At 37.1% G+C, this 25,354-nt stretch overlaps 5 protein-coding genes across 5 annotated transcripts; 2 read left to right on the forward strand and 3 right to left on the reverse strand.

The window, feature by feature from the left end:
- The first annotated feature begins 3,873 nt into the window (after positions 1–3,873).
- On the forward strand, positions 3,874–8,797 carry LOC117981980 (uncharacterized). The gene is made up of 2 exons (XM_069498157.1): positions 3,874–3,884; positions 6,863–8,797. The coding sequence occupies exons 1-2, from the start codon at positions 3,876–3,878 to the stop codon at positions 8,783–8,785; spliced, it is 1,932 nt and encodes a 643-aa protein (XP_069354258.1). The 5' UTR covers positions 3,874–3,875; the 3' UTR covers positions 8,786–8,797.
- A 116-nt stretch (positions 8,798–8,913) lies between these two features.
- LOC117997268 (uncharacterized) lies at positions 8,914–12,823 on the reverse strand. The gene is made up of 7 exons (XM_034985520.2): positions 12,665–12,823; positions 12,185–12,232; positions 11,684–11,809; positions 10,207–10,369; positions 9,637–9,870; positions 9,306–9,491; positions 8,914–8,987 (listed from the first exon to the last, which is right to left on the reverse strand). Exons 1-7 carry the CDS (start codon positions 12,682–12,684, stop codon positions 8,916–8,918), a joined length of 849 nt encoding a protein of 282 aa, XP_034841411.2. The 5' UTR covers positions 12,685–12,823; the 3' UTR covers positions 8,914–8,915.
- Positions 12,824–17,828: 5,005 nt separating this feature from the next.
- Positions 17,829–21,347, forward strand: LOC117981982 (uncharacterized). Its single transcript, XM_034968256.2, has 7 exons — positions 17,829–17,896; positions 18,213–18,396; positions 18,683–18,904; positions 19,413–19,562; positions 20,296–20,367; positions 20,850–20,975; positions 21,147–21,347. The coding sequence occupies exons 1-7, from the start codon at positions 17,892–17,894 to the stop codon at positions 21,345–21,347; spliced, it is 960 nt and encodes a 319-aa protein (XP_034824147.1). The 5' UTR covers positions 17,829–17,891.
- A 13-nt stretch (positions 21,348–21,360) lies between these two features.
- On the reverse strand, positions 21,361–22,745 carry LOC117997285 (uncharacterized). Its single transcript, XM_069498444.1, has 3 exons — positions 21,922–22,745; positions 21,549–21,843; positions 21,361–21,462 (listed from the first exon to the last, which is right to left on the reverse strand). The coding sequence occupies exons 1-3, from the start codon at positions 22,743–22,745 to the stop codon at positions 21,361–21,363; spliced, it is 1,221 nt and encodes a 406-aa protein (XP_069354545.1).
- Positions 22,746–23,304: 559 nt separating this feature from the next.
- Positions 23,305–24,109, reverse strand: LOC117981983 (uncharacterized). Its single transcript, XM_034968257.2, has 3 exons — positions 23,937–24,109; positions 23,476–23,622; positions 23,305–23,368 (listed from the first exon to the last, which is right to left on the reverse strand). Exons 1-3 carry the CDS (start codon positions 24,107–24,109, stop codon positions 23,305–23,307), a joined length of 384 nt encoding a protein of 127 aa, XP_034824148.1.
- Positions 24,110–25,354: the final 1,245 nt, after the last annotated feature.

The following is a 25,354-nucleotide window of genomic DNA, read 5'->3' on the forward strand; positions in this document are numbered from 1 at the left end:
ATGCAAAAAATCGCATTATTCCGTTGCTCCATTGTGGCTTGATTGAAGCATAAACCAACAAAGAAATACTTTCACATTTACGAGTAAGTATTATTATTAGTTGTGATATGAGTTATGATCACGAAATTGCTAATATGTAAGTAAGTAGGCATAGAGCATTGACCTTAGCTCGTATTTAGTTATGTCAATCAAAATCCTTCAGAATAAAATACGGTAGCATAACTTAGCTAAAATTAAGCCAAATATGCATTGATGATATTATGGAAACTGTTAAAAGGTCAAGTAGCAAAATTATTGCCTAAGACCGCGTTCTGCGACCCACATTTTAAGCACAGAAGTACCCAAAGGTGTAAACATGGCAAGTTCAAATTTCTCTCTTACTAAATTATTTACAATGTCTTTTTATTTGCTACCAGCGACCCGCCCCGGCTTCGCATGGGTGCAATGTAGATACTAATGTGGTCTCATTGAGGTGTCATTGCCAAGGAAAGTCTCAAATAAGAGGATTTTTTCCGACCTAATTCATATTATTTCAATTTCTCTAGGGATCTCTAATTTTTTGAGAATTAAACTATAGCTATAAACCTTCCTCTTGAATCACTCTATCTATTGGTGAAAATCGCATTAAAAATCCGTTGCGTAGTTTAAAAGATCTACGCGTTCATATATACAGACAGCGGGAAGCGAGTTTATTTTATACTATGTAAAGATAAAGAAGCAATACGGACTAATAGGGATGTGTCCGTCCTTGGTCCAAGCCAATGTATAGTCCGTACAAAATGAGCCAATGATTTTAACTCTATGGGTCAACTGTCATGTCAAAAGTAGATTCACCTTTGAAATGTACTTTTGACATGACAATTGTCACATAAATTTAAAATGGCGCGTGAGAAGTTAAATTTTACGTGTTATACACAAACATTGCGTTGTCGCCAAAAGTCAAGGGGGATTTCTCACGTACCTACGCGTGCATAGATAATAGCGTTTTCACATTATCCGATCCGACATCGATAAGACGCTACTTTACGCTTGACCAAGATACTTCAAACGATCTATTTTGAACCTATATAAGCCTAACCTATATAACCAATAATAGCGTTGCATCTCGCCAGAACGATCTCTTACGCTTTTTGCCAGTTTACTAAAAGAATTACAACTAAGAGCCAGAGATTTTCGACTCTTATGTTTATACAGTTATTGTGAGATATTAGTGATAATAACCAGAACCGACAGCTTAACGTGCTCTCCGAGGCACGCAGAAAACAAAAAGGTCAAATCGGAGCTCAAAAATTGGTCACTCATTAATCAAGCCTACCAACTTGGCTCCATGTACTTAGCAATCGCAATAAAAATCCGTCCGATCCGGATCCGTGAAAATACCTACCTACGGATATAAAAATATCTACGTTATGGCATACGTACTCATAAGCTACCATACAAGTACAAATAGGTACATAGTTCGGAAAACAAAAAGGAACGTATTTTCACGGACTCGGATCGGATGAGTGCGTGATCGCTCTTAGTCTAAGTAAGGATTTAGACACTATAACAACTAGCTATCGTACTTGAAGGACATGAGAGAGTCAAATAAACATAACATTTTTCGTGCCCCGAATCGTCGGGTGTGGAAATTCTCAACAATAAGGCGTCTTACTTGTACTAATATAATTTGTACGATTAGTATCTTTTTATGAGGAACGCATTGCGTTGTCACCACACCACAACGCTCCAGGCATTAGCTCGTATTGTGTGTGAATTACGAAATGCGTAGACTTATCCATTGAGGCGAGGGATTTCGACAAATAATGCCTATTGGTAATTGTGATGAGCCTAGTGGTCAAGACGTCGGCCTTCTATTCGGGAGGTCGGGAGTTCGATTTTGCGCACGCATATCTCACTCTTCGAAGATATCACTGCTTTAACGGTGAAGGAAAACATCGCGAGGAAACCTGCAAGCCTGAGTTCTCCGTAATATTCTCAAAGATGTGCGAAGTCTGCCAATGCGGAATGTGGCCCATTCCGTGGCAGACCATGGCGTAAACCTATCTCATTCTGATTAGGTTTATTATGATGAAATCTGTCATTTAGTATGGATGAAAAAGTTTTCTGTCCCTTTTCCGTTCAGACTACACTAGCTGCCTAGTGTAGTCTGAACGAAAATCAGTATACATACTCGTATATATAGTATCGACAGATTTACGCATGCTTCCTGCTTACCTTGAAAATTTACACTACAGCCTCTGATGTTTGCAGGCGAGAGTGTACTACACAATATGATGATAATGATGATGATGATGGTCATTGTGAACTTATAATTTCACCTCCTCATTATTTATCCAGCAAGTACCTACCTGGGTATTTCCCAACAGATTTTTTTCTCAGTTTAGTACCCGGACCTGCTTAATATTCTAATCCATGTTCCATTATTTCCCATATAGTAAGTAGGTATGCTAACAGATTTTACATGGAGGCTGGGACGATTGCATCAATTTAAGCTTGCTCTTTACATACATTGTGGCACGCCCAAACGTCGTCGTCGAGTGTCGTCTTGTGCCTATTATAATATATTAGGAGTCTATTTCTATAATATGACGCGTAAGTTTAGGTTTTTCCAAAATCCCGTAGGAACTGTTTGATTTTCCGGAACAAAGAGTAGCCTGTCCTTTCTCGGGATGTAAGCTGTCTCTGTACCCATCAAAATCGGTTAAACGGATGGTCCGTGAAATTCTAGCAGACAGACAGGCGGACACGTTTTCGCATTTATAATATTAGTATGGATTACCATTATCTAAAGTACCTAACTACGTATTGCTCAGTAATATAGTATACTAAGTACTTATTGGTAGAATGTAGATGAATTTGACGATTCAAAAGTACTTGTAAAAGTTTAATTGAATAAAAAATATTTTTATTTATTTATTAACTAGCTTATGCCCGCGACTTCGTCCGCGTGGAATTCATTTTTTTTAAATCACGTGGGAACTTTTTGATTTTCCGGGATAGCCTATGTCACTCTCCAAGTCTTTATCTATCTATATTCTATACCCATGTAAAAAAATCACGTCAATCCCTTCGCACTTCGCACACTTCCACATTCGCATTTATAATAAGGGTACTAATGAGGGGATTAAGTGCAGCTCTGCATGCTTTACAGGTTACCCTGAACGTAAAGCCTCGCAATTTCTGCTTCACAGCAGCGACGACGTGATGAAACTTATTTTGTGAAGACCGTACAATAAGTGCTGCTTGCAATATGAAGGAATGAATTAATGCAAAATGAAGCTGTGATAGCCTAGTGGTTAGGACGTCCGCCTCCTAATCTGAGGTCGGAGTTCGATCCCGGGCACGCACCTTTAACTTTTCGTGGTTATGTGCGTTTTAATGCTTTAACGGTGAAGGAAAACATCGTGAGGAAACCTAATGCCTGAGAGTTCTCCATAATGTTCTCAAAGGTGTGTGAAGTCTGCCAATCCGCAATTGGCCAGCGTGGTAGAATATGGCCAAAACACTTCTCACTCAGAGCGGAGACCCGTGCTCTGTAGTGAGCCGGCGACGGGTTGATCGTGTGTGTGTGTTAACCTGGTCTCATCAGATAGGAATATTAAATAGTATTTGCATAATTTGCGTACATTCAAAATTGTATTCGATTCGGATGATTCCAATGATCTCTAGACTCTATACATTTTAATTGCGACTGACAAAGTTCAAAATCTCAGCGCGGTCGTCTTCAGAACCGTAGCATAGTATAGTGAACTATTGACATTGGCTAGCAAATTTTGCGTAACCAAATGGCTCATTGATGAGCAAGTAGTGGTGGCGTATATAACAGAGATTTGTCTATTTACATCGCACACTGACCTCGGTAACCTCGAGACATGAACGCGGTGAGTAACTTCGGAGCGAAAAGTGAAAATGTATACACGTCCTAAAACTCCTAAAAGTCAAATAGTCAACATGCGAATGCGACTTTCCTAATGTTTGAGTAAAAATAAACAGTGATGTGTTTGTGTCGTGACTCGTGATGGATTTGTGGTTTCCAGAAGTGATTACTTAAGTGTCTTGGGTTCGCATCGAGATAATCATCATCAACCCATCGCCGGCTCACTACTGAGAACGGGTCTCCTCTCAGAACGAGAAAGGTTTTTCCAAGTGCGGATTGGCAGACTTTGATAACATTATGGAGAACTCTCAGGCATGATGCTTTCCTTCACCGTTAAAACAAGCGATATGTACCTACCTTATTGCGTAAAATGAACAGAACTCCGAAAAGTTAAAGGTGCGTGTTCGGGATCGAACCTTGGACCCCCGACTAGAAAGCTGACGTTTTAACCACTAGGCTATCACCGCACGATAGGACCAAGATAGTATTAGGGATTATTTGTACCAGCACGTGGCGGGCGCGGGCCGTCTATATGAAGCAGTTTAAATGCTTCACCGTGCCGTGTCCGTGCACGGACGTTACACGTTACGTTCGTGATGTTTTGAATCTGTGCCTCGTCCGCGCGCAGTACATGGCACGTGCTGGCATAAATCATCCCTAAAGTACCTAACAAATTATATATACTGACGAATAATGATCGTAATATATGAAGCGATGAAAGCCTAGTGGTTAAGACGTCGGTCGCCTATTCGGAGGGTCTGGGGTTAGATTCTGGGCATTCGACACCTCAAAGTTTTTGAAGTAATGCGCGTTTTAAGCAATGCCACTTGCTTTAACTGTGAAGAAAAAAATCGCGAGGAAACATATGCCTGAGAGCTCTCCATCGTGTTATCAAATGTTGTGTTGTCTGCCAATCCAACCTAAACATGCCTCATTCTGAGAGGAGACCCGTACTCAGTAGTGGGCCGGCGGCGATGGCTTGAAAATGATTATAATATACGGACCACACTTTATAGTGACCATTTAAGGTGATCGCAAAATACTAGACGCAAAAGGCGTACGAACATGAAGAACCGTACACAACGCAAGTTTTATTATTGAAAATGCTAATTCAGTCCGATGAGGCTGCAGTACTGAACAGGACGTTCTGCTGAAAGTTTTTAATACTGAAAAATATGCCTGTTTTACGAGCCTTGCGGCAGTGTGCGTTTACCTTTACTCGAGTAATAAGTATACGATTTCGAGCCCTTTCACCAATGATCATAATTAAATTACATATGCGTACACCCGCACGTCACCCGCGCTATCCCGCACCGGGTTAGCGCAGGGGCTGTGCGGGTGTGCGGGGCATACCCACCCCGATTGCCATCTCGACCTGTCGCGGACTATAGTGATTGTGTACTAAGCCATCGATATATCGAGCTTCACCCGCAATACGGTATTCGACAACTAGTCAAATCAGTAACTTTTTATCAAACGTGCAACAAAATGCGCACTTAATATGCGATATTCTATGAAATACTGGAATGTGACGTCATATCCTATCATAATGACGTACTTTTTTAGTTTAACCGATAATTTAATATGGTTAATTAATTACCCTTCAAAGGACGTGGATTTTACGTATTTTGGAAGATCCTCTATTTAATAATCACTGAGAAAAAAATTATTTTTGATGCAAGTAGTCAAATACCGAATTACTAATTACCTTTGTGCTGAGAATGTAGACAGGTACCTAATCAAAATCAGTTCAGTGTTTGCGTGCTATCATAAATTACTCTTTTAGTCGTTATAGCCAAAACGACTGTCTAAACTTGTTTTACATAACAATTTCCAAATTACAATTACTTGGTTGCAAGATTTTGGATTTACAAAACTTGCAATCACTTTAGATCACGCTGCAATCTAATATGGCAGATGTACGGCACATGCAATCTTAAATTAAGATTTAAAAAATTCTATGAATTAATAAGTTATCTAATTAAATCACCCGTTAAGTCGACTTTTAGTATCCTCATAACTCATCTCTTTTCATATTTTAAGATAGCTAGTTAATTTGTTACTGCATTATATTATACTAGCTTATGCTCGCGACTTTGTCCGCGAGGACTACACAAATTTCGAACCCCTATTTCACCCCCTTAGGAGTCGAATTTTCAAAAATCCTTTATTAGCGGATGTCTACGTCATAATTGCCATCTGCATGCCAAACTTGTTTGAGCTGTGCGTTGATAGATCAGTCAGTCAGTCAGTCAGTCACCTTTTCCTTTTATATATTTAGTTAGACTATATAGATGATCCCCGCGATTTCGTCCGCGTGGATTTAGGTTTTTTTAAATCCCGTAGAAACTTTTTTATTTTCCTGGATCAAAAGTAGCGTATGTTCTTCCCCAGGGATGCAAGCTATCTCTGTATCTAATTTCATCGAAATCGGTTAAACGGATTGGCCGTGAAAAGCTAGACAGACAGACAGACGGACACACTTTAGCATTTATAATATTAGTGTGGATTTATGCTAAGGTATTAATAAGAGAGCCGTGGTGGCCTAGTGGTTAAGACGTCCGCCTTTTATCCGAGGTCGGGGGTTTGATCACAAGCACACGCCCCTAACTTTTCGGAGTGATAATATGTGCATTTCAAATATCACTTGCTTTACGGTGAAGGAAAATACCGTGAGGAACTCTGCATGTCTGAGAGTTTTCCATAAGTCGTTAACGTCACGGCTTCATTGAAAACGCACCCGGACCGGATATAAATGCACTAAAGGAGAGATAGGCGGAAATGTGGTTAGTTGAAAAATCAGTTTATTGATAGATGAAGTGATATTTTTTTCACGCCATCTTTCAATAATCCTGAAGGGTCTGAGATGTGTTCAATCTCCGTTCCGCTCTTATTAAGCAGATATGTACCGAGCGTTATTGTTTACGAGCTTTTACAAGTATTAGTAATAAATATTATAATATCAACCTTTATTGTTCGCAGGTATTAATACTGGCGTTGGTCATCGCCGCAGCGGCCGAGCCACAATACACTTCATTTAATCCATTCCCTGCAGTATCACAATCACAAGCGCAACCTAGTTACAACTATCAACAACCGCAAATACGACAACAACCTGGTTACAACTTTCAACAACCTAGTTTTAATTATCAACAACTACAACCTGGTTACAATTATCAGCAACCTCAAAGGCCACACCCAGTTTATATCTTCCCACAACCGCAGCCTGGATTTAACTATCCTCAACCACAACCGCTTCCGCTGCCACAACCCCAGCTACAACTTGGTTATAAATATCCACAACCACAACCTCAACCCCAACCACAACCTCAACCGCAACCTCAACCTATTTACCCTATCGATGTAAGATCACAAGCCCGTGTTCTACCGCAACCACTACCCCAGCCACAACCTGGTTACAACTATCCACAGCCACAACCCCAACCCCAACCTCAACCGCAACCTCAACCTATTTACCCTATTGATGTCAGATCACCAGCCCGCGTTCTACCACAACCACAACCCCAGCCACAACCTGGTTACAAATATCCACAACCGCAACCTCAACCACAACCTGAACCTCTTTACCCTATCGATGTAAGATCACCAGCTCAGGTTCAGCCCGTACCAACAGCACAAACGATTACCGTCACACAATCCCGACCAACCTCCCAACCACAGTTGCAATCATCACCGCAACCGCAACCACTTTTCTTATCACAACCAGGATCAACTTTGCAGCCGGAACTACAATCTTCTACACAATCGCAATCATCACAGCAACCACAATCATCACCGCAACCACAGTCATCACCGCTACCACAATCATCACCGCAACCGCAATCACTTTTCATATCACAGCCGCTGTCAACCTTCCAACCAGAATTGCAATCATCTACGCAACCACAACCAACATCTATTCCCCAGACAAGTTCTTCATTTGGCCCTTCATCATCACCCCAAACCACTCCTGTGTTAATACCACGACCACAAACATCGCCGCAACCGTCGACGCAGACTTCACCTCAACCGTCTCCTCAACCACTTTCAATACCTGAAGCCAGTCCGTCTTATGACCCTCCTCGATCACAACCTTCTCCACAACCACAATCTACCACACAATCACAACCAACCCCGCAACCTACCGCAATACCACTAGCTAGATCTTCCTATGGTCCACCACCACTGCTGCCTCAACCACAACCAACCACCCAACTGCAACCAATATCACAGTCGCAACCAATAACACAATCACAACCAATACCACAGTCGCAACCTATACCCCAATCGCAACAAATATTCCAACAGCAATTAATACCTCAACCGCAATTAATAACTCAACCTCGTACAGCTTTTGGAGCATCTACACCGATTCGCAACCTTTCTCCTCAACAACCTTTTTACCAACCTAGTCTTCAGTACCAGCAAGCGCCTATTCAGTATTACCAACAACAGCAACAAAATCAGGCATTCTCCTCCCAACAACGATCACAATTTAACTCACAATTTTTGTCGCAACCAGCACAGTCAATTCCACAATTGTCGAGTTACCAGGCTGACTTCAGCCAATACAATCCCCAAACACAATCTTTTAATGAACCACTAGATGATACAGTCATTTCTAGAGTACAAAATATCTTAAGAGATAACGAACAATCGATAGCTAAAAATGCAGGATATCAGTCTGTAGTATCAGGAGTGGCCTTAGGTAATGCTCAACCTAGCCTTGAAATCTTATCATTTGTACAAAATTCTCCTGTGCCTAGAAACCAGCAGTTGCTATCACAGGGCCTGGGATCCTCAAGTGCTTCATCATTTCAAGGCAGTCAAGTTATAGGTTCGAGTAGCAATATTGGATTCTTAGGACGAACTCCACCAGCTACTTCGTATGGTGTACCAAATTAATTTAATGATTAAGTTGCCATATCTTTTGTAAATATCTAGGTCTAAGTTTTGTAAATAAAATGCCTATTGTTTCTTGTTTTAATTTTTAATTTTAACACAACAATTTCTGTAAGATTCACATCTAATAATGCTAATTCTCTTTTAATTTATCAGCACAAATAATTTTCATGAACAAAGGATATTCAGGGAACATGGTTTGGTTCTGAAAATGTAAAAAATAAACCATGTTAAATACAGCATAAAAATATTTAAGTATATTCGAATCGAATATAAATTAAAATGAAGCCAAACGAACAAAAAGATCTACTTTACATTTTTAATTTAAGATTATTAGAGATACAAGTATTAAGTAATAAATCTTACATCTTTCAAAATGTTCAGAAAATTATAGGCATCAACATCTATATTTGTCACGACATTACGAATAAAATTACCTTTTACCATATTAAGCATATTAAGTAACCTTGGGACCTTGGTATTTTGATTTTGTGCAATATCATAAAAATCATAAACAACTTACAAGGTTTATCGAATAGTTCGAAGTTTGGACACAATCGTTTACAGGTGCTAAAAATGCAGCTCTATTTTTCTCTGTGCTCGTGGAAGGCGCCGTAAAACTTGTTTCTTCTATTTGTGGAATGCATTCTGACGATCTGTTTGGTTTTATAACACTCGTATTGGTTCCCGAAGTCACTAAATCTTGTTTCTGGATTTCAAAAGGTACAACTATTATTAAACTAAATACGATTGCGTTTAGGGATAATAATCGATCACTTCAAGGTCTTCAAAATTTACCATATATCGTTTTCTTAGGGAAAACTGAGTAGGCTAAATAGGATTATCAAAATTACCGTTTCCAAATTTCTGCTATCGAGGTAAGATACAACTTCTGGATACTTTAATTTGCAAGGGCATGGATCTGATCCTTTTATTCCTCTATCTTCGCTTTGACTATTTGCATCGTGTTTTTCATACATATACTTTGAACACTGACAAGATACATGTCTCGAACGATACTTTTTTTTCTTCCGTCTAGAATCTTTCTTTTCGATCTTATGTTTTGAATTTTTTTTATATTCACGTTCCTGGGGAGGTAATCCATACGTATTTATTTAGATCACAGAACCCCATTCGTAAAGCTTATTTAATATAAACTATAGTCATCCTCAAGACGTTACATGCTTCTCGCTCAATATTTATCACGATATATAGATTACGATGATGTATCGTGTTACACGTTGAGCTTTAAGTTACTATTTAAATGACTCACAATACGATATTCAATGAGGATCTCGGATCGTAATAAAATAAATATTGAGATCTCAATATTGTGACAAATATTGAGCATGTATTTGATTATGTAGCCCTTTAGGTACTCATTAACAATGACAAAAATGCCTTAAACAATACAAAACTCTTACGTCTCTTTTAGCACTATATTCAGGAATCTCGAAGGGGAGCATGTATATCTCTCTCTTCTCAATACTAGTCAAACTTTGCGATTTTTGTTTCGTAACTCTGTGCGTGCTTGCATTGGATCCGACGGGGCTACTTGAGCGATTGCAGCATGTCTGGACCTTGGATCTATAGATAATTAAGAAGTTGAAAAGTTTGCGCCTTTCCCAAACAGGTGCGAAAATTTATTCCTAGCTAACTGATATCCGCGACTTCGTCCGCGTGGATTTAGATTTCAAATTCTTATAGGAATTCTTTGTAAGTTGTCTTTGTGCGAAATTTGATCAAGAATGGCGCAGCGGCTGAGCCGTGAAAAATGTAACAAACAGACAGACACAATTACTATCGTATATTTTATAGTAATATGAATACGAAGTAAGAATATCGTAAGATAAATGGTGCTAATTTTAGAACTATAGATTCACAAGTCTTAAATAATTATTATCAAGACTTGAAATCAGTACTTTTCGCAAGTGCCATTGTGAAATGAATGGCATTAGGTATTTATGTTCCAGCAGATTTGTGTATCACCACAAAATTATATAGAATTATACTGAATGCGATAGTGAATCTGTTCATCATTCCGTCTGTTACAGATTTTGATGAAATTGTGTTTTCAATACAATACAGATTACTTTAATCCTGGAAAAACAGAGGATCCCTTTAACGAAAAGATCTCAATCCATGTCGATAAGTCAGAGAGGTAAAGTTTGGACGAAGGGGGACTATAATACGATTCTAAAAAATATCTCACTGATATAATATGAATATTATAGAGCAACATTATTCTCAAGTGCTATCAATTTTATCACGCAGGTAAAATCGCGGGAAAAACTAATTTTTGTTAATTTCGTCTCATCCAAACCTCCGAGCGGTAATTTAACTACGCAGCTGTATCATGTATGTTAGCACAAAATACACAATAGATGTTACTAAGCATGATACGGTATCTAGGTACTAAATAATCTAGACAGATATAACAATAAAGCATTACGAAAATTGCACATTGTACAAAAATGTAGGTCGTATTGCAACGCCAAAAGAAGGCACGTTTCTCATATTCAAATCTTGAATGAAAATGTACAGACTGTCAAGCTTTGTGCTGATAAATGATGAGTGAATGCTTTCGATGAGACAAGGTTTACTATCATTGCAATACGACGTAACTGAGTGATTTATAACTATAATACGTAAGGTTTAACAACTTAACAATTTTAATGAACTTTTTGAAATGCCTCTTTGTCGAAAAGCAATTAGGCTTGGCGGTCTAATACCTAAAAGGCAAAGAAACCTTTTGTCGTTAAAACACTTATTCATAAAACCGACAAAGCACATAAATATAAATAATATAAAATATTGGACTTTTCATAATATGTATGTATAGCCTATAGGTCATACCTAGGTATATTAAAAGTTTAATATTATGTATAGGTATGTACCTACCTTTGACAATATTCTGATGGAGGGCGGGACAAGTCTTTTGGTTTCAAAATTATTTCAATGCTCTGTTTGGATCTAGAATCACCTTTTTCTTTAGCATTTAAACTTTTTTTACGTTTCTTCCACGGGCTGAAATTATACAAGAAGAGTTGAATGAGTTTTTTAAGTTTTGACTCCTTGACTATTCAATTTAGTTAGGTACAGGGTTCCTGGACTACGAAAATTGTCCAATAAATAATAGTCACACACATTCCTAAATTGTTTTTGAATGTTGTGAGTATTCCTGCGAAGACAAATCGGGAACCACTTCAGCTTAAGGCGGTACTCGGAGACGTGGTCATTCTTTCGCAGCCCAAATATGAACCTTATACAAAGATTTTGAAGCCGCTTAAGTTTGTTCAGTTGGTCCTCAGCCAGGTTAAGATTTTTCGAAGGTTATTATTAATCGAGTTGTTATTATTCGAGTTACGTCGCTTCTATAAAAGAAAAAATGTGTGTTCATACCTTTTAACTCTTTTGTGTTTCTTTGTCAACGGCTGTCCGAATTGTTCGCTGAAATTTTTCATTAAAATGTAACATCTGCTTTCGCCAAAAAGTAGGCTGTGTTGCCTAGTAGAGCTATATCATGCGACATGAATTTTCAAGCATTGTTTATATGCAAAACTGCAAAATAAACTTGAGTACAATTAGATATGATATTTTAATTATGTTAATCTCAGAATGCTATTTCGCCAATGACAAACCCAGGACAGAAATTTCTGCCTCTTACATACAAGAAGGCCCATCCCCGAATTGAAATGTGACAAGAACAAGAAAAATAAGAAGCGAAAGGGTATTGAATCGGATGCTCTTAATGTTTCACCCTCAGCGCATTAGGAGCATCCTAGAGAATCCTCTTTTCAATAAAGTAGCTTTTATAATTGAGAAGCTCCAGAAGATCTTTTCTATATTTGTATAGAATAGTGAAATCATAAATTTACTTACCACTTGGTAATTCTATCCATTTCAACAGCGGAAGTTTGAGTCACAATATATTTGGTTCTCTCAGTTCTAGTACTCGTCTGTAGAAACTCGTTATATTTCTCATCCAACCATGCTGCAAAGCCCTTTACGTCGGTTTTGTTCAAATTGCGTGATGAATCCGTGTGTGGTCCTATGTGCTCCTATGAGAGTAATCATATTTTAATAGAGAATTTTATTACTAACCTCCTCGTGCAAAACCCTGGGTATTTTGCGTTCTCTTTTGCATTTTGTCTGAGAAATTATGTCCAAGATTCAAGGACAAAAGTTTAAACTTTTAAATTTTAAGGGTGTCTGGCAAGGGGTTGCCATGATACGAAGTGTCTGGCAATACATGACGTGATTTCTAATACGATTCCGCAGAAAATATAAAAAAATTAGACTTTATAATTTGACGTAAGATTTTTTTACACCTTTATTACCTGTTAGCTCCCAAAGCCACCATGATCCAAACAAACGTTCCTCCTAGTGTTGGGGACAATATGCAGAGAAACTTTCCGCTTTTATAAAATAACGAAGGTCTGGCACGCGCTTGCTCTCTCACTATCACAGTTTTAGGTATATTGTTTACAAGTTTGTTTTGCTAAGACATAATTTATAAAGGGAGGGGTGTACCTGGGTGTACCATCGAAAGGCTTTTTTGAAGTAATTCGGTTTATGGTTTTCGGTTTCTTTGATTCTTTGCCTTCTACTAAAGGGTTGCTGAAGCAGAAATTAATTAGGATTTTAAATAGAATATTTAAATTTGAAAGTACTTATTATTATTCTGCAAACATAAAATAATATTTGCTGTATTATTATTTTATGTTTTAATAAAGGCTAGCTGATCCACCAGCACCGGCCAGCTTCGCTTGGGTTGCTTATCGAAAAAATCTCTATGTAATCCAGGCTGTTCGTTGATAGATGCCTTCATCTATCAACGAACAGCCATCTATCATGTATCATTTTTATGAAAACATTAAGGAGAGGATGAATTCCAAATGTAGAAAGATGAAAGACCTCCAATGGTGTCTCGGCCGCCAGTTCTTGATACCTAGCATATTTTATGGAAGGAGTTGCAACGTCAAGAGCGAAGCTTTTAAATGATGATGACGATGCAAACACTAATTAGGGTTTAGTGTTAGGGTTTAGTGTTTAGGGTAGTACACAGAGATATTTTCAGCTGCAAGGAGCAAGCCAGGAGCATAATGAACTGAGAGGTAAGTGCAGCAGTTTCAGAAGCATGTCAGATCACAGGCGTATAAGCTTTGCTTTGACAATCATGTCTGAGATGGAAGTAGTAACTTTTATGGACCCACTTATGATACTTATGTCAAGATTCTACCACCCGGTTTATAAAGCAGATTTTACTGAGAAGATTTAAATGCGTCAAACGCAACTAAAACCAAGCTGGGCTAACAATAAATGGCCGCGTTACTTGTGAGTTGAGATATATAGGTACGTGGCGGCTCCCAATTTCCTTCGATCTCATAAGAGATATATAAGACAAGAGTTTACACTATAGAAAGGAGAGGCATTAGTTAAATTTGAGACCGTAATGCTGTGCGAACTTTAGTACCTCGTAACACAGGAGTGATTATTTATTTAAATGTCTCTGCGGAGCGAGCCTTCTGAACCTGTAAGGTATTGAGGATTCAGTGCAAAGAAATACCAATTCAGTCCAGTCTCTTTAACTTTTGGTTTATCTTCGCAGTATGTATAAATTAGAATACGTACAACTTGAGAGTAGTAAATCAAAGGTTGACCAAAAGTTGGATACCACGGCGATTCCATCTTATTAGCCCAATACTGCAGAGGATCACATTCACACTCGCTTGATGATGTCGACATGGTTAAAGAAATTGGTAAATAAATGTAAAAATCCAATAGTATTTCATATTTTATTTATATTTTGTGATATTTATTGCAACCAACATAGAGATCCAAAAATAATAAAATTATAATGAAGTACGATTTAAGATGTCAAGATCAATCACGTTACTGCAGATAATCAATTCTCAAGTAATTTTTAATAAGTTAAACTTTTTTATCAGGCCTGTGACCTGTGCGGTATAAATTATTAGTTTTGCGGGTTTTTAGATTTTTGTTATATGAGCATCTGATCTGCATCTGTCTGCATCCATCGGCATCTACATCGATGTCTATCTACGTCCATCTGCATCTGTTTGCGTCTATCTACATTTGTCTGTTTCTATCTGAATCTGACTAACTACTATCGCACTAACCGCATCTGTCAGCATCAGTCTGCACTCTGCATCTATCTGCATCCATCTAAGTATATAGTCTGCTTAAGAACTACAGACCAATCTCACTTCTAAGCCATATTTATAAGCTGTTCTCGCGGGTTATTACGAATCGTCTCGCCCGAAGACTTGACGAATTTCAGCCTCCAGAGCAGGCGGGGTTTCGAAAAGGCTACAGCACCGTTGACCACATTCACACGCTACGGCAGATTATGCAGAAAACTCAGGAGTATAATCTGCCCCTCTGTTTAGCATTTGTGGACTACGAGAAAGCCTTCGATTCCATCGAGACCTGGGCTGTTCTGGACTCACTGCAGCGATGCCAAGTCGACTGGCACTATATCCAAGTGTTGAGATGTTTGTATGACTCCGCCACCATGGCCGTCCAAGTCCAAGACCAACAAACGAATCCGATACCAATACGAAGAGGTGTGAGGCAGGGAGATGTAATATCACCAAAACTTTTCACCTCTGCCCTAGAAGACGTGTTTAAAGTAGTAGTTTGTACGTAGGTTTTGGACTGGAAAGGTCGAGGCATAAACGTGAACGGCGAAAACATCTCACACTTGCGATTTGCGGACGACATCGTCATACTAGCAGAATCGCTGCAGGACCTTGAGGAAATGCTGATCGAGCTTAGTTGTTCTTCCAGACGCGTAGGTCTTGAGATGAACATTGACAAAACAAAAGTCATGTTTAACGAACACGTTATCTCAAGACCCGTCATCGTCGGGAATGTCAGCATCGAAGTTGTTCAAGAATATAACTACCTCGGCCAGATCATACAACTCGGTAGAAACAACTTCGACAAGGAAGCTGACAGAAGAATTCAGCTGGGCTGGGCAGCATTTTCAAAGCTACGACAGGTCTTCGAATCGTCGATACCGCAAAGCCTTAAGACTAAGGTCTTCAACGAGTGTGTCCTACCTGTGATGACGTATGGAGCGGAAACGTGGACACTGACAGTTGGCCTCGTCCACAAACTAAAAGTCGCTCAGCGTGCTATGGAGCGAGCTATGTTGGGTATCACTCTCAGGGATAAAATCCGGAACGAGGAAATTCGCAGAAGAACAAAAGCGACCGACATAGCTCAAAGGATTAGCGCGCTGAAGTGGCAATGGGCAGGCCATGTCTGTCGCAGAACCGATGGCCGATGGGGCAGACGTGTTCTGGAGTGGAGACCGCGTACCGGTAAGCGCAGTGTAGGACGACCCCCCGCCCGCTGGACCGATGACCTGAAGAAGGTGGTGGGGAGCGGTTGGATGAGGAAGGCGGAGGACCGTGTTTGGTGGCGCGCTCTTGGAAAGGCCTATGTCCAGCAGTGGACGCAAACAGGCTGATGGATGGATGAAGTATATTATCTTTTGCAACTGTCTGCATCAACTAGAGTATTCTTTCATGAATTACCATCGAAAACGAAGTGTTTATGCGCCATCGGGTATTTACTGCTACTACTTGGAATCGTCTGCTCTAGCCACGACAAATTCGGGCTTCGGCCCATCATTCTCAACTCCGCCATATCAATATCAGAAACAGCAGAAAGCATTACAAGACCAAGACCAAAAAGTTTTCTGCATTCCCGTCACTTTTCGCGAGGAAGACGCTTAGGATCGCTCGAGCAAAAATCTCGCTCATCGTTCGGGGGATCGTTTTTGCCCCACAGAAACTGGCTCGTTTCTCTTGGCTACTTCATTCGACTCCACTTTCTGTGCATTTTAATTGCTCCTGCTTGGGTGATTTCTTTCTTTTCTCCAACATAGCCCGTTGATCGAATAATTTTTTGACGATTTTTATAGCCATAGCCTTCTAGAGCACTAGTGTAATTACTGTATAGTTTAGCTATAATATCTAATAATATTTAAAACTAATTTTTATTAAAATGCACCTGCTACATGATATTTTAATCAGTTTCTGCTGGTTTGTCTTTGTTAGTGCTTATCGAAATCAGCTTTTCACCATTGCTAAGTTGGAGGAAGGTAGAACTAGAGGTAAACAATTTTTGTATCACAAAATCATACCAACATGAGATTGTGTTGAAAATGATGTTTTTCAACTACGAAGTGGATTTTGTGTAATACCTATGCATAGATATCTAAACATTATGATTTGAAAAAAGTAGAAACAGAGATAGGAATCAATTTGGAAGTAAAATTAAAATTAGATACGATAACTATATGTAGGTTTTTATTTTATTCTGATGCATTTTAGTCGATGTTCTTTTGAATGAATGTTTTCTACATTCACTTGCCTTTATACTATATCTAGAATATAAATGCGCTGTATACGAAGGAGTTAGGACACAAAAAGACCAAGACGAAGACACAAATAGTTCAAGAAGAACATCACCCTTACCATCACGAACTACATCCGGTTTGTCAGGGACTACTGCTATAGAAAGTAAGAACTTTTCACTTAATCCATGAAAGTAACCGAAAATGAAAGAGTTCCAGAAGAGTTCTTAATTTATCTAAATTGCCTTGATTAAAATTTATTATAATTTTCACGATTAGAAAATATTCCCTGATTTTCTCTATTTTATCGACGAGAGCGATATTTTTGGTTTTCGCATCACTGTAATGCCAATTATACCAAGCTGGATTTTTTATAATGTATCCATCTGACATCCGCTTTTTAAACGAACGGAAATAAAGGACTTGGCACTGGGACTGGGCAGGTAATTTTACATTTTCGATCAATATTTAATTTCAGATCCTTATGAAGTATACCAAAACTATCTTCACAAATTCCTGTACGGAAAGAATATTGAAATGGATGGTAGATGCATAATTATTTGTTGATTTTTATTTATTTAAAATGATTTACTTTGTTTACATACAAGCTATTGGAATCTATTTTTTTTAGTAGAAACAATTAAATTGGAACAGAAACTGCTATGGCCTAACGAAAGTGATACGAACAACTACAGACATTATGTTGTCGGTAGCTACATGCGGTAAGAGACATCTTAATATAAAAATTAAAACTAACTTATTTATCAACGCACATCTAAATTGTTGGGTCTAAGAATTTCAAAATTTGTATGTAAGTTTTCTTTGTAATGTAAATCCTGCTCAGAAAAGATGCCCTGACCTCTACCGTCAGTCAGATGTTTTATTTGAAATAAAATTTGCAAACTTTTAAATAAAATAATACAGATTTTTTAATTTATTTTCTCGTTTTTTGTGGTATTTTATCACTTATCTTCAGTACTATCAGCTGTCTTCGTTTTTGCTAGTAGGTATTCTACTTACAGCCTGTGTAAATCATAGGTCGGAATTGTTCAATAACAGAAGTGGTGTCCATTTTCCTTTTCTGGAGTTCTTGCATCGAGGTTATTGTGAGCTGAATCTAACCAGGGATTACATGCAAACCGCCATCAACGCGTTCGCCATCTTTCTTTACGGCACATTGGACGATATAGAACGATTGCCTGCTGATTATGTTTTGCGATCTGTTAGTACTATCAAACTGCTTTCCTGGTAGTATTTCTGTAAATTCGGCAGAATTTTTGGAAATCCACAATAGCATACAAAATCTTAACTTTCTAGACTTATACTAAGTAGTTGCAGTCCCAAGGTGCTACAATGGCAACCTCAAGACCGTGACGTGTGGAAGTCCCTACAAAAGATATATAGCAGTGGATGTCTATCGGTTGCTAATTTATTTGATGAGATATATTGCTATGTCAGTCAGTCGGTTTTAATAACGAATGGTTTAATATTTTGTTAATTCTTTTCAGTCTCGTACCATATCCATGATGAAGATAGCACGAGAGAAACTAGCAGCTACTTGGAATGTGGTGAAGGCAGGCAGGGATACTATACACATCTCACACCTAACACTAGAATTGTATCGGCCGTTGTTCAAATACATCAACGGGAGGGAAATAGCCAGGCTGAACTTGAGCGATGAGAGGATTTTAACTTATATTGGCACACATGCTGACCTAGATAGACATCAGGTCTGTAAATTTTCCGCTGATAGATTTTCCGTGTTCCCGTATTTACAGAATATGCAATTTTAAGACTTGCTAAGGGTCTTGCTATAGGCTTGCGCATGAGTACAATATAATAATTATCATGTATGATAAGGTTCTATATTCGGTTGCGGGGTTATCTTTACTCATAAGCGATGTCATACAAAACAGCTCATATATTTTAAGGAAACTTAGGTAGTACGTTAATGATTACGAATGCATTACCGACAAATATTTGTAGTTATTTTTGATTGGACCAACATTTTTAATACTAGATGCTGCCCGGGATAAAAGTTAGCCTACGTCCTTCCCCGAGATGCAAGCTATCTCTGTAGCAAATTTCGTCAAAATCTGTTGAATGGATGGGCTGTAAAAGGCTAGCAGACAGACTTTTGCATTTATGGTACTATTTTGCAAGTATGGTTTTAAAAAGACCTAAGTAGCATTTTCCTTAAGAAGGATAACATTTGGAAACAAATATTGGTAATTCCAGGTTGGTGTAGTGACTAGCAAGTACATAGAGGTCAATAAAGTTTGGACCAGTCCCAGATATTTAAACATAATGAATAATTTGCTTTGCGGAGTCCCGATGACGTTCATGAGAAGACTTCCTATTAGCACATATTTGCAACTATCACATCAGGTATTTACGGTATTTATGATCTTACTATGGAAACTAACATAGATAACCAACGGATATATACATATATGCCATCATCATCATCATGATCAACCCATCGCTGGCTCACTAAAGAGCACGGGTCTCCTCTCAAATTGAGAAGGGTTTTGGCCATAGACTACCAGGCTGGCTACGTGCAGATTTGCTGACTTCATGACCTTTGAGAACATTATGGAGAACGCTCAGGCACTCAGGCATGCAAGTTTTCTCACGATGTTTTCCTTTACCGTTAAAGCAAGTGATATTTAGTTGCTTAAAACGCGGATAGCTCCGTAAAGTTAGAGGTGCGTGCCCGGGACCGAACCCTCGACCTCCGCTTTGGAGGCGGATGTCGTGACCACAATGCTATCGCACACTACATATAAGTATGCATTCCTCTCAAAATTAACTATATAGTATTGATAGTAAAAACTTTCCGTTTAATACAAAATTAGCATAGTTAAAATAAAAAGCATACCTATTCAAGAAACCACGATACGATATCAAGTTACAACTCTTCCAAATAATGAAAAAGGTTATTTCTGGCTTTTCCGAAGACAATTTCCATATTATTATATAGTGATTAACCAAATGGATAGATTTATTATATGTTTCTTAATTTAAATAATACCTTTTTCTTTCATGTCTTTATTTAATTATATAATTAAAATTTTATTGAGTAGGTACATTAATATAATGTTTTAAATTTTATAACAAGGTGTTTTATCATATTCGAGCTTGCGATCCTTTGCAGCGACGATTTTATCTCGCTATGATGACACGGACTAAGGTAGCTATAATAAAAAATATTTCTTTCTTTTACATATTTTACTGAACTACCTATTTGGGAATAATACTGAATACTATGTATTTCTAAACGTGAACCAATTTCATAGTCTGACAATGACAAGGAGTGGTTTCTGTTTCCTAATTCTAAGAGATTAAGAACTGCTGGGACTGGTCCCACTTTCTTAAAATCGGCCAAGTGCGAGTCGGACTCGCGCACGAAGGGTTCTGCACCATTATCTATAAAAACTGCAAAAAAGTCACGTTTGTTGTATGGCAAAATATTTATTTTATTCCGTTTTAAGCATTTTTTGTTGCGGCAGCAGAAATACATCATCAATCATGCATCATCATGAAAATTTCAACTGTCTCTGTTCATGAGATACTGCCTTGTGATTATTGTGATTTGTGAGAAGACTACTAAAAAGCTGCTAAAAGTGCGAAGAAAATATATTTACACATGTTTTTGCTATTATGTTTTGTCAGGCACTTGGAAAGTCTTTCAGTTGGAATGCCAGAGACGTATCCCGCTTGGGCTTGCTATTGACTGAAGTTGAGGGAACTGATCTAAGTACTATAAATCCTGAAGCTATAGCAGGTATCACTGCACAGGTATGTTAATCCTGTGAGGAAAACATTTGTACGTTTTATGGTAGTAGGTAGTAATTGAAGAAAAGAAGAAACTAAGAAAACGATCGGATGACTACAATCTTCTAAGCAATTCCTGATTTTCAAAGTTACATGTAGTAGGTAACTAATAATATAATTATACTTTGACATCAGGTAATGCTGGATATGTCGCCACGAAGCTTGAAATACTTAACGGATAATCAGTTGAAGTATCTTGCACCGAAGCCACTGAACATACTTAGCCGAAAATTAAAAATTTATAATGATCAACTTCAGTTATACGATTCTGGATTTCAAAGTAAATATATTATGAAATTCATTCTGTTAAATTTAAGTATTACCTATTTGTTCTAAATTTTCTATTCGATTAATCTTGTATTGTAGTAAGTATCAAATTGTATTGCTTCAACAAATCTAAAGGTGGTAAATGAAATTTGTAACGTCCATCTTCACGGCATTTCGCTTGAACCTGAAAAATTAAAGAAAAATATACTATTGTCTTATGGAAATTTAAAAATATAATTGTAAGGTTACTGAATTTAATTTAAGACATACCAAAGTATTACACCAGTCAGTCTGCGCAAAATTATCAATTTTATGGTTCAGCTCAATCAATTCGATAGTATCATTTAGCGAAGGATTTTGTGTATGTATTTCTTCTTGTGATTTAAGTTGCATGCTATCGAAATTTAATTCTTTAGGAGCTTCTCGAGATATGGATACTTTCCGTTTGGTAACATTTTCGGGTTTTCTGTTAGATACTACTGAATTAGTCGATACTGGAACACGAATAGAATGTAATAATTCTTGGATTTCCATATCTGATCCTCGATGGGTTTCAAGATCGCTTCTGTAAAATCATAATCTGTAAATTTTTGTTATTTTTGTTATTAATTCATATGAAAAAAATAAAATTCTCATTAAATACCTTGGCATAAATTTATCATTTCTTTCACTTGGAAATAAAATTATGTAGTGATCATTTTCGTTGAAATTGCAGGGAGATAATGTATCTGATTTTATAAGATTGCACTTACAATTAACTATCACTTTTATTTTATTGTCAGCAAGCTTTTCGTCGCACGGTTTTGCGATATCAGATTCTGCAGGCTGTTCCCAAAGTAAAACTTCATGCCCTAAGTTCAATATTTCTTTACTTAAATTTACGTTAACATTGACCTGTGAAGCCTTTTCCGGTTCCAATGTCACATAAGTTTTGTTATTGTTTGCTTGACTTTTGTTCTTTGTTTTAAACACTCTGTAACCCTTTAAATCTATGTTTATATTTATATTGAATGTTCTTGGTTGGCTTCCTTTATTTGGTGCCTGTACTTCTGATAGATTACTTGTGCGTTGCTGAGAATTTGCCGTGTTCGTTTTAAAATAATTTTCTGGAGTGTCTCCAACTTCTTCAATATTTTCTAACACTCGTGGTATCTTTCTTTGTTCATTACTTAATATTGCTGTTTCTCGATCTGCATCAATATAAATGGATGGTATATCACTGTCAGTATTTTTATAAGCATCGAATAATACCGTGAAATCTGTATCAAAAGTGCCTGGTGAAGTTTTAATTAGAGTATCATTTATTAATTTTTCAGTTTCTTCTTTTGTTTCTGTATTTTCAGCATTTTTTATATTATTAATTCGAGGTTCTTCTATTGATTTAACTTTTGACTGAACTTCTTCTAAGTTTATTTTCAAAACATTTGTAGATGTCGGTGACTTCTTACTGTTGTTATTAGCTTTCATTAAGTGCTTGGCAAAATATGTAGTTCTTTTTTTATTTGTATTACGCCCATCTTCTTTGTTTTTAGAATTTGGACAGGTTTTTTTAAGGGTTATGTCCTTAGTATTAATTTCAGGTTTTTTTCTTTGCAATAGTTGTGGTTTCGCAGTTTTAACAGACTCATTAGGTTTTTTACTATTTTGAAGTCTTTTGGTATTATTTTGTGATTCGGTAAATGTATTATTTTGAACCTTAGTCAAACCGCATTCAATTTTCTTTTATGTACAATGAAAAATAAAAATTAGTCAAGGAAAGAAGAATATAAAATGATATAAATAAAGCAAATGAAATAATTTAATCATTTTAAAACCTACTGGATCTAAAGGAATGCTATCTATATTTTTCCAATCGTTCTCATTGGGAATATTTAGGTTGGATTTAATTTGTTCCTTTATTGCGACGTTTTCTTTTTCTGGAAATTATAATTACATGTTTGTTATACTAAGTAGTTTTATTTATTAATCAAACATAAATTATTCTTAGCAGTGATTCTATTCACATAACATTTAGAAAAATAAGTATTTAGCTGAAACCTGATTTTCCTCCGTCAATGTTATGTAGCCTCTCGTGTCGTTTTTCCCAAGATCTACAAAATCCATTTTATATTTGTCGAAAAATCCATGTAACATGATTTAATGTTTTCCATATTTTTTAATATTGTAACTACAATTAATAGGTAAGTTCATTATTTACCTTGATGCTTTTAAAAGATATTTTTCATATCCAGTCTGTACAAAGGTATCAGGTGGCTTAACAGCAACATAAGGTGCATCGTTTTTCAATTCTAGAGGTGTATCAATCTTTTTACCATCCAATGTGTAAAGTTCTATATTAGATTGCCTAAAATTTTACGCTGCATTTATTTAAGCACTTCCTAACAAAGATGCATTTTTTTGAGTACCAATATATTTCACTACCATATTATTATTAATGCGAAAGTGTGTTTGTTTGTTGGTTTGTCTTTCAATAACGCTGAAAAGGAGCAACGAATTTACGCGATTTTTTGCATGGATATGATATTAGGCCTGGAGAGTTATAGGTTATTTTTTCTGGGAAGTCAAAGAGTTCTCATAGGATTTTTAAAAACCTAAATCCACACAAACGAAGTCATGGACATCAGCTACGTTTTAGTATTAGAACAAAAATATTCTTACAAAGATCCAAATTGTGAATGGGCTAGTAAATTTAAGGTCGCACACCAACATTTTATTTCATCAGTTTTTAAAAGATACTTCCTGGGAGGCGAATAGTCTTGTCCATTTGTAAACAAATATATATAAATAAAATCCCAATCCCTAGCATCGTCTGGAGCTTTAGGTTTATCCATAATTTGGTCAATTATAAAAAGAAAATTGCCGAAAAATTACGGAGGAGTTACATTACAAGTAAAGAGATCATCTTAATCGATTTTTACCCTTATATCTTTTATAGTCATAGTCATTACCAAATGCTAAAATAATGTTATTCGTTTTAATTTTGTGATGTTACATAAATGGTTTATCTTTATACATTAGTGTTAAACTCTGTTAAATTAATTTAAGCACAGAGATGTGGATGAATGCTCCAAAAACTTATCCAAAAATTAATTACACAAACATGACTTGTTTGACATATTATTATTATGAAATCATAAATCGTTTATGTTTGATGCACAGATCTGTCGTTTGATGTCTTTTCGATGTAATTTTTCCTTGGTTTTTTCCTTTTTTCCCTTCTGAATATTTTATTGCACGATTTATGTCATCTTTCATAGATATCTACATACACTACATAGATAACAGAAGTGATATCTTATATCTACAATATTATTATATCTGTACCTATCTGGTATTGTTTTCTGATTTTTGATACAGAAGGCCTAATATCATATTTTTAGACTTAGATTTAGTAGCTACTGTTTAATGAATTAAATAATAAACATAATTGCTAATGATCGCCTTCTGGACAAGGGTTGCAGCCTATAGCGCTTAGTCCAAAGCAAAAAAACTTCAGCTTCCGCCTAACGAGTTTTCAGACCAATCAAAAAGTGCATGAATTTCTAGTCCAAAGCTTGCTCAAATGGAGTTTTGGTTTTAGAGAATTTAGACACCTCTAGATTGACCAAGAAACTGGTTAGGCAGAAGCTGAAGTTTTGGCTTTGAACTGAGCGCTTTGCTCATTTTTGAAGATAGCCTAAGCCAATTGCGATGTTTCGGTAGGGAACTCGTGTGGTTTCGGCTTTTGACAATAACAAATCGATGTAATATGTATTTTATACTAGAGGTCAACGGTCGCCGCACCCGGGGGTGGCTACACTGACACAAAAATATATTACTCAACATTACCCTCCAAAGTGTAGACTCGATGTATTTGGTAATAATGGATGCCAGTTAGGGAAGTAAATAAAGTTGAAAGTTTGCTTCAAATAAGTCCAGTGTTTTATTAATTTGATACACAACAGTGAACTGTGAAGCATTTTTATGACAAATAGTTTTTTTTTCTTCTGAAAATTGAGACAAGGCACTAAAAAAAATAGGGTTCTTCAGTTGTTTATATAAGTCCTCAGATATACACACTGTGGATAGGTATATAT

Source organism: Maniola hyperantus, chromosome 4 (genome assembly GCF_902806685.2).
Source record: "Maniola hyperantus chromosome 4, iAphHyp1.2, whole genome shotgun sequence".
Lineage (NCBI taxonomy): Eukaryota > Metazoa > Arthropoda > Insecta > Lepidoptera > Nymphalidae > Maniola > Maniola hyperantus.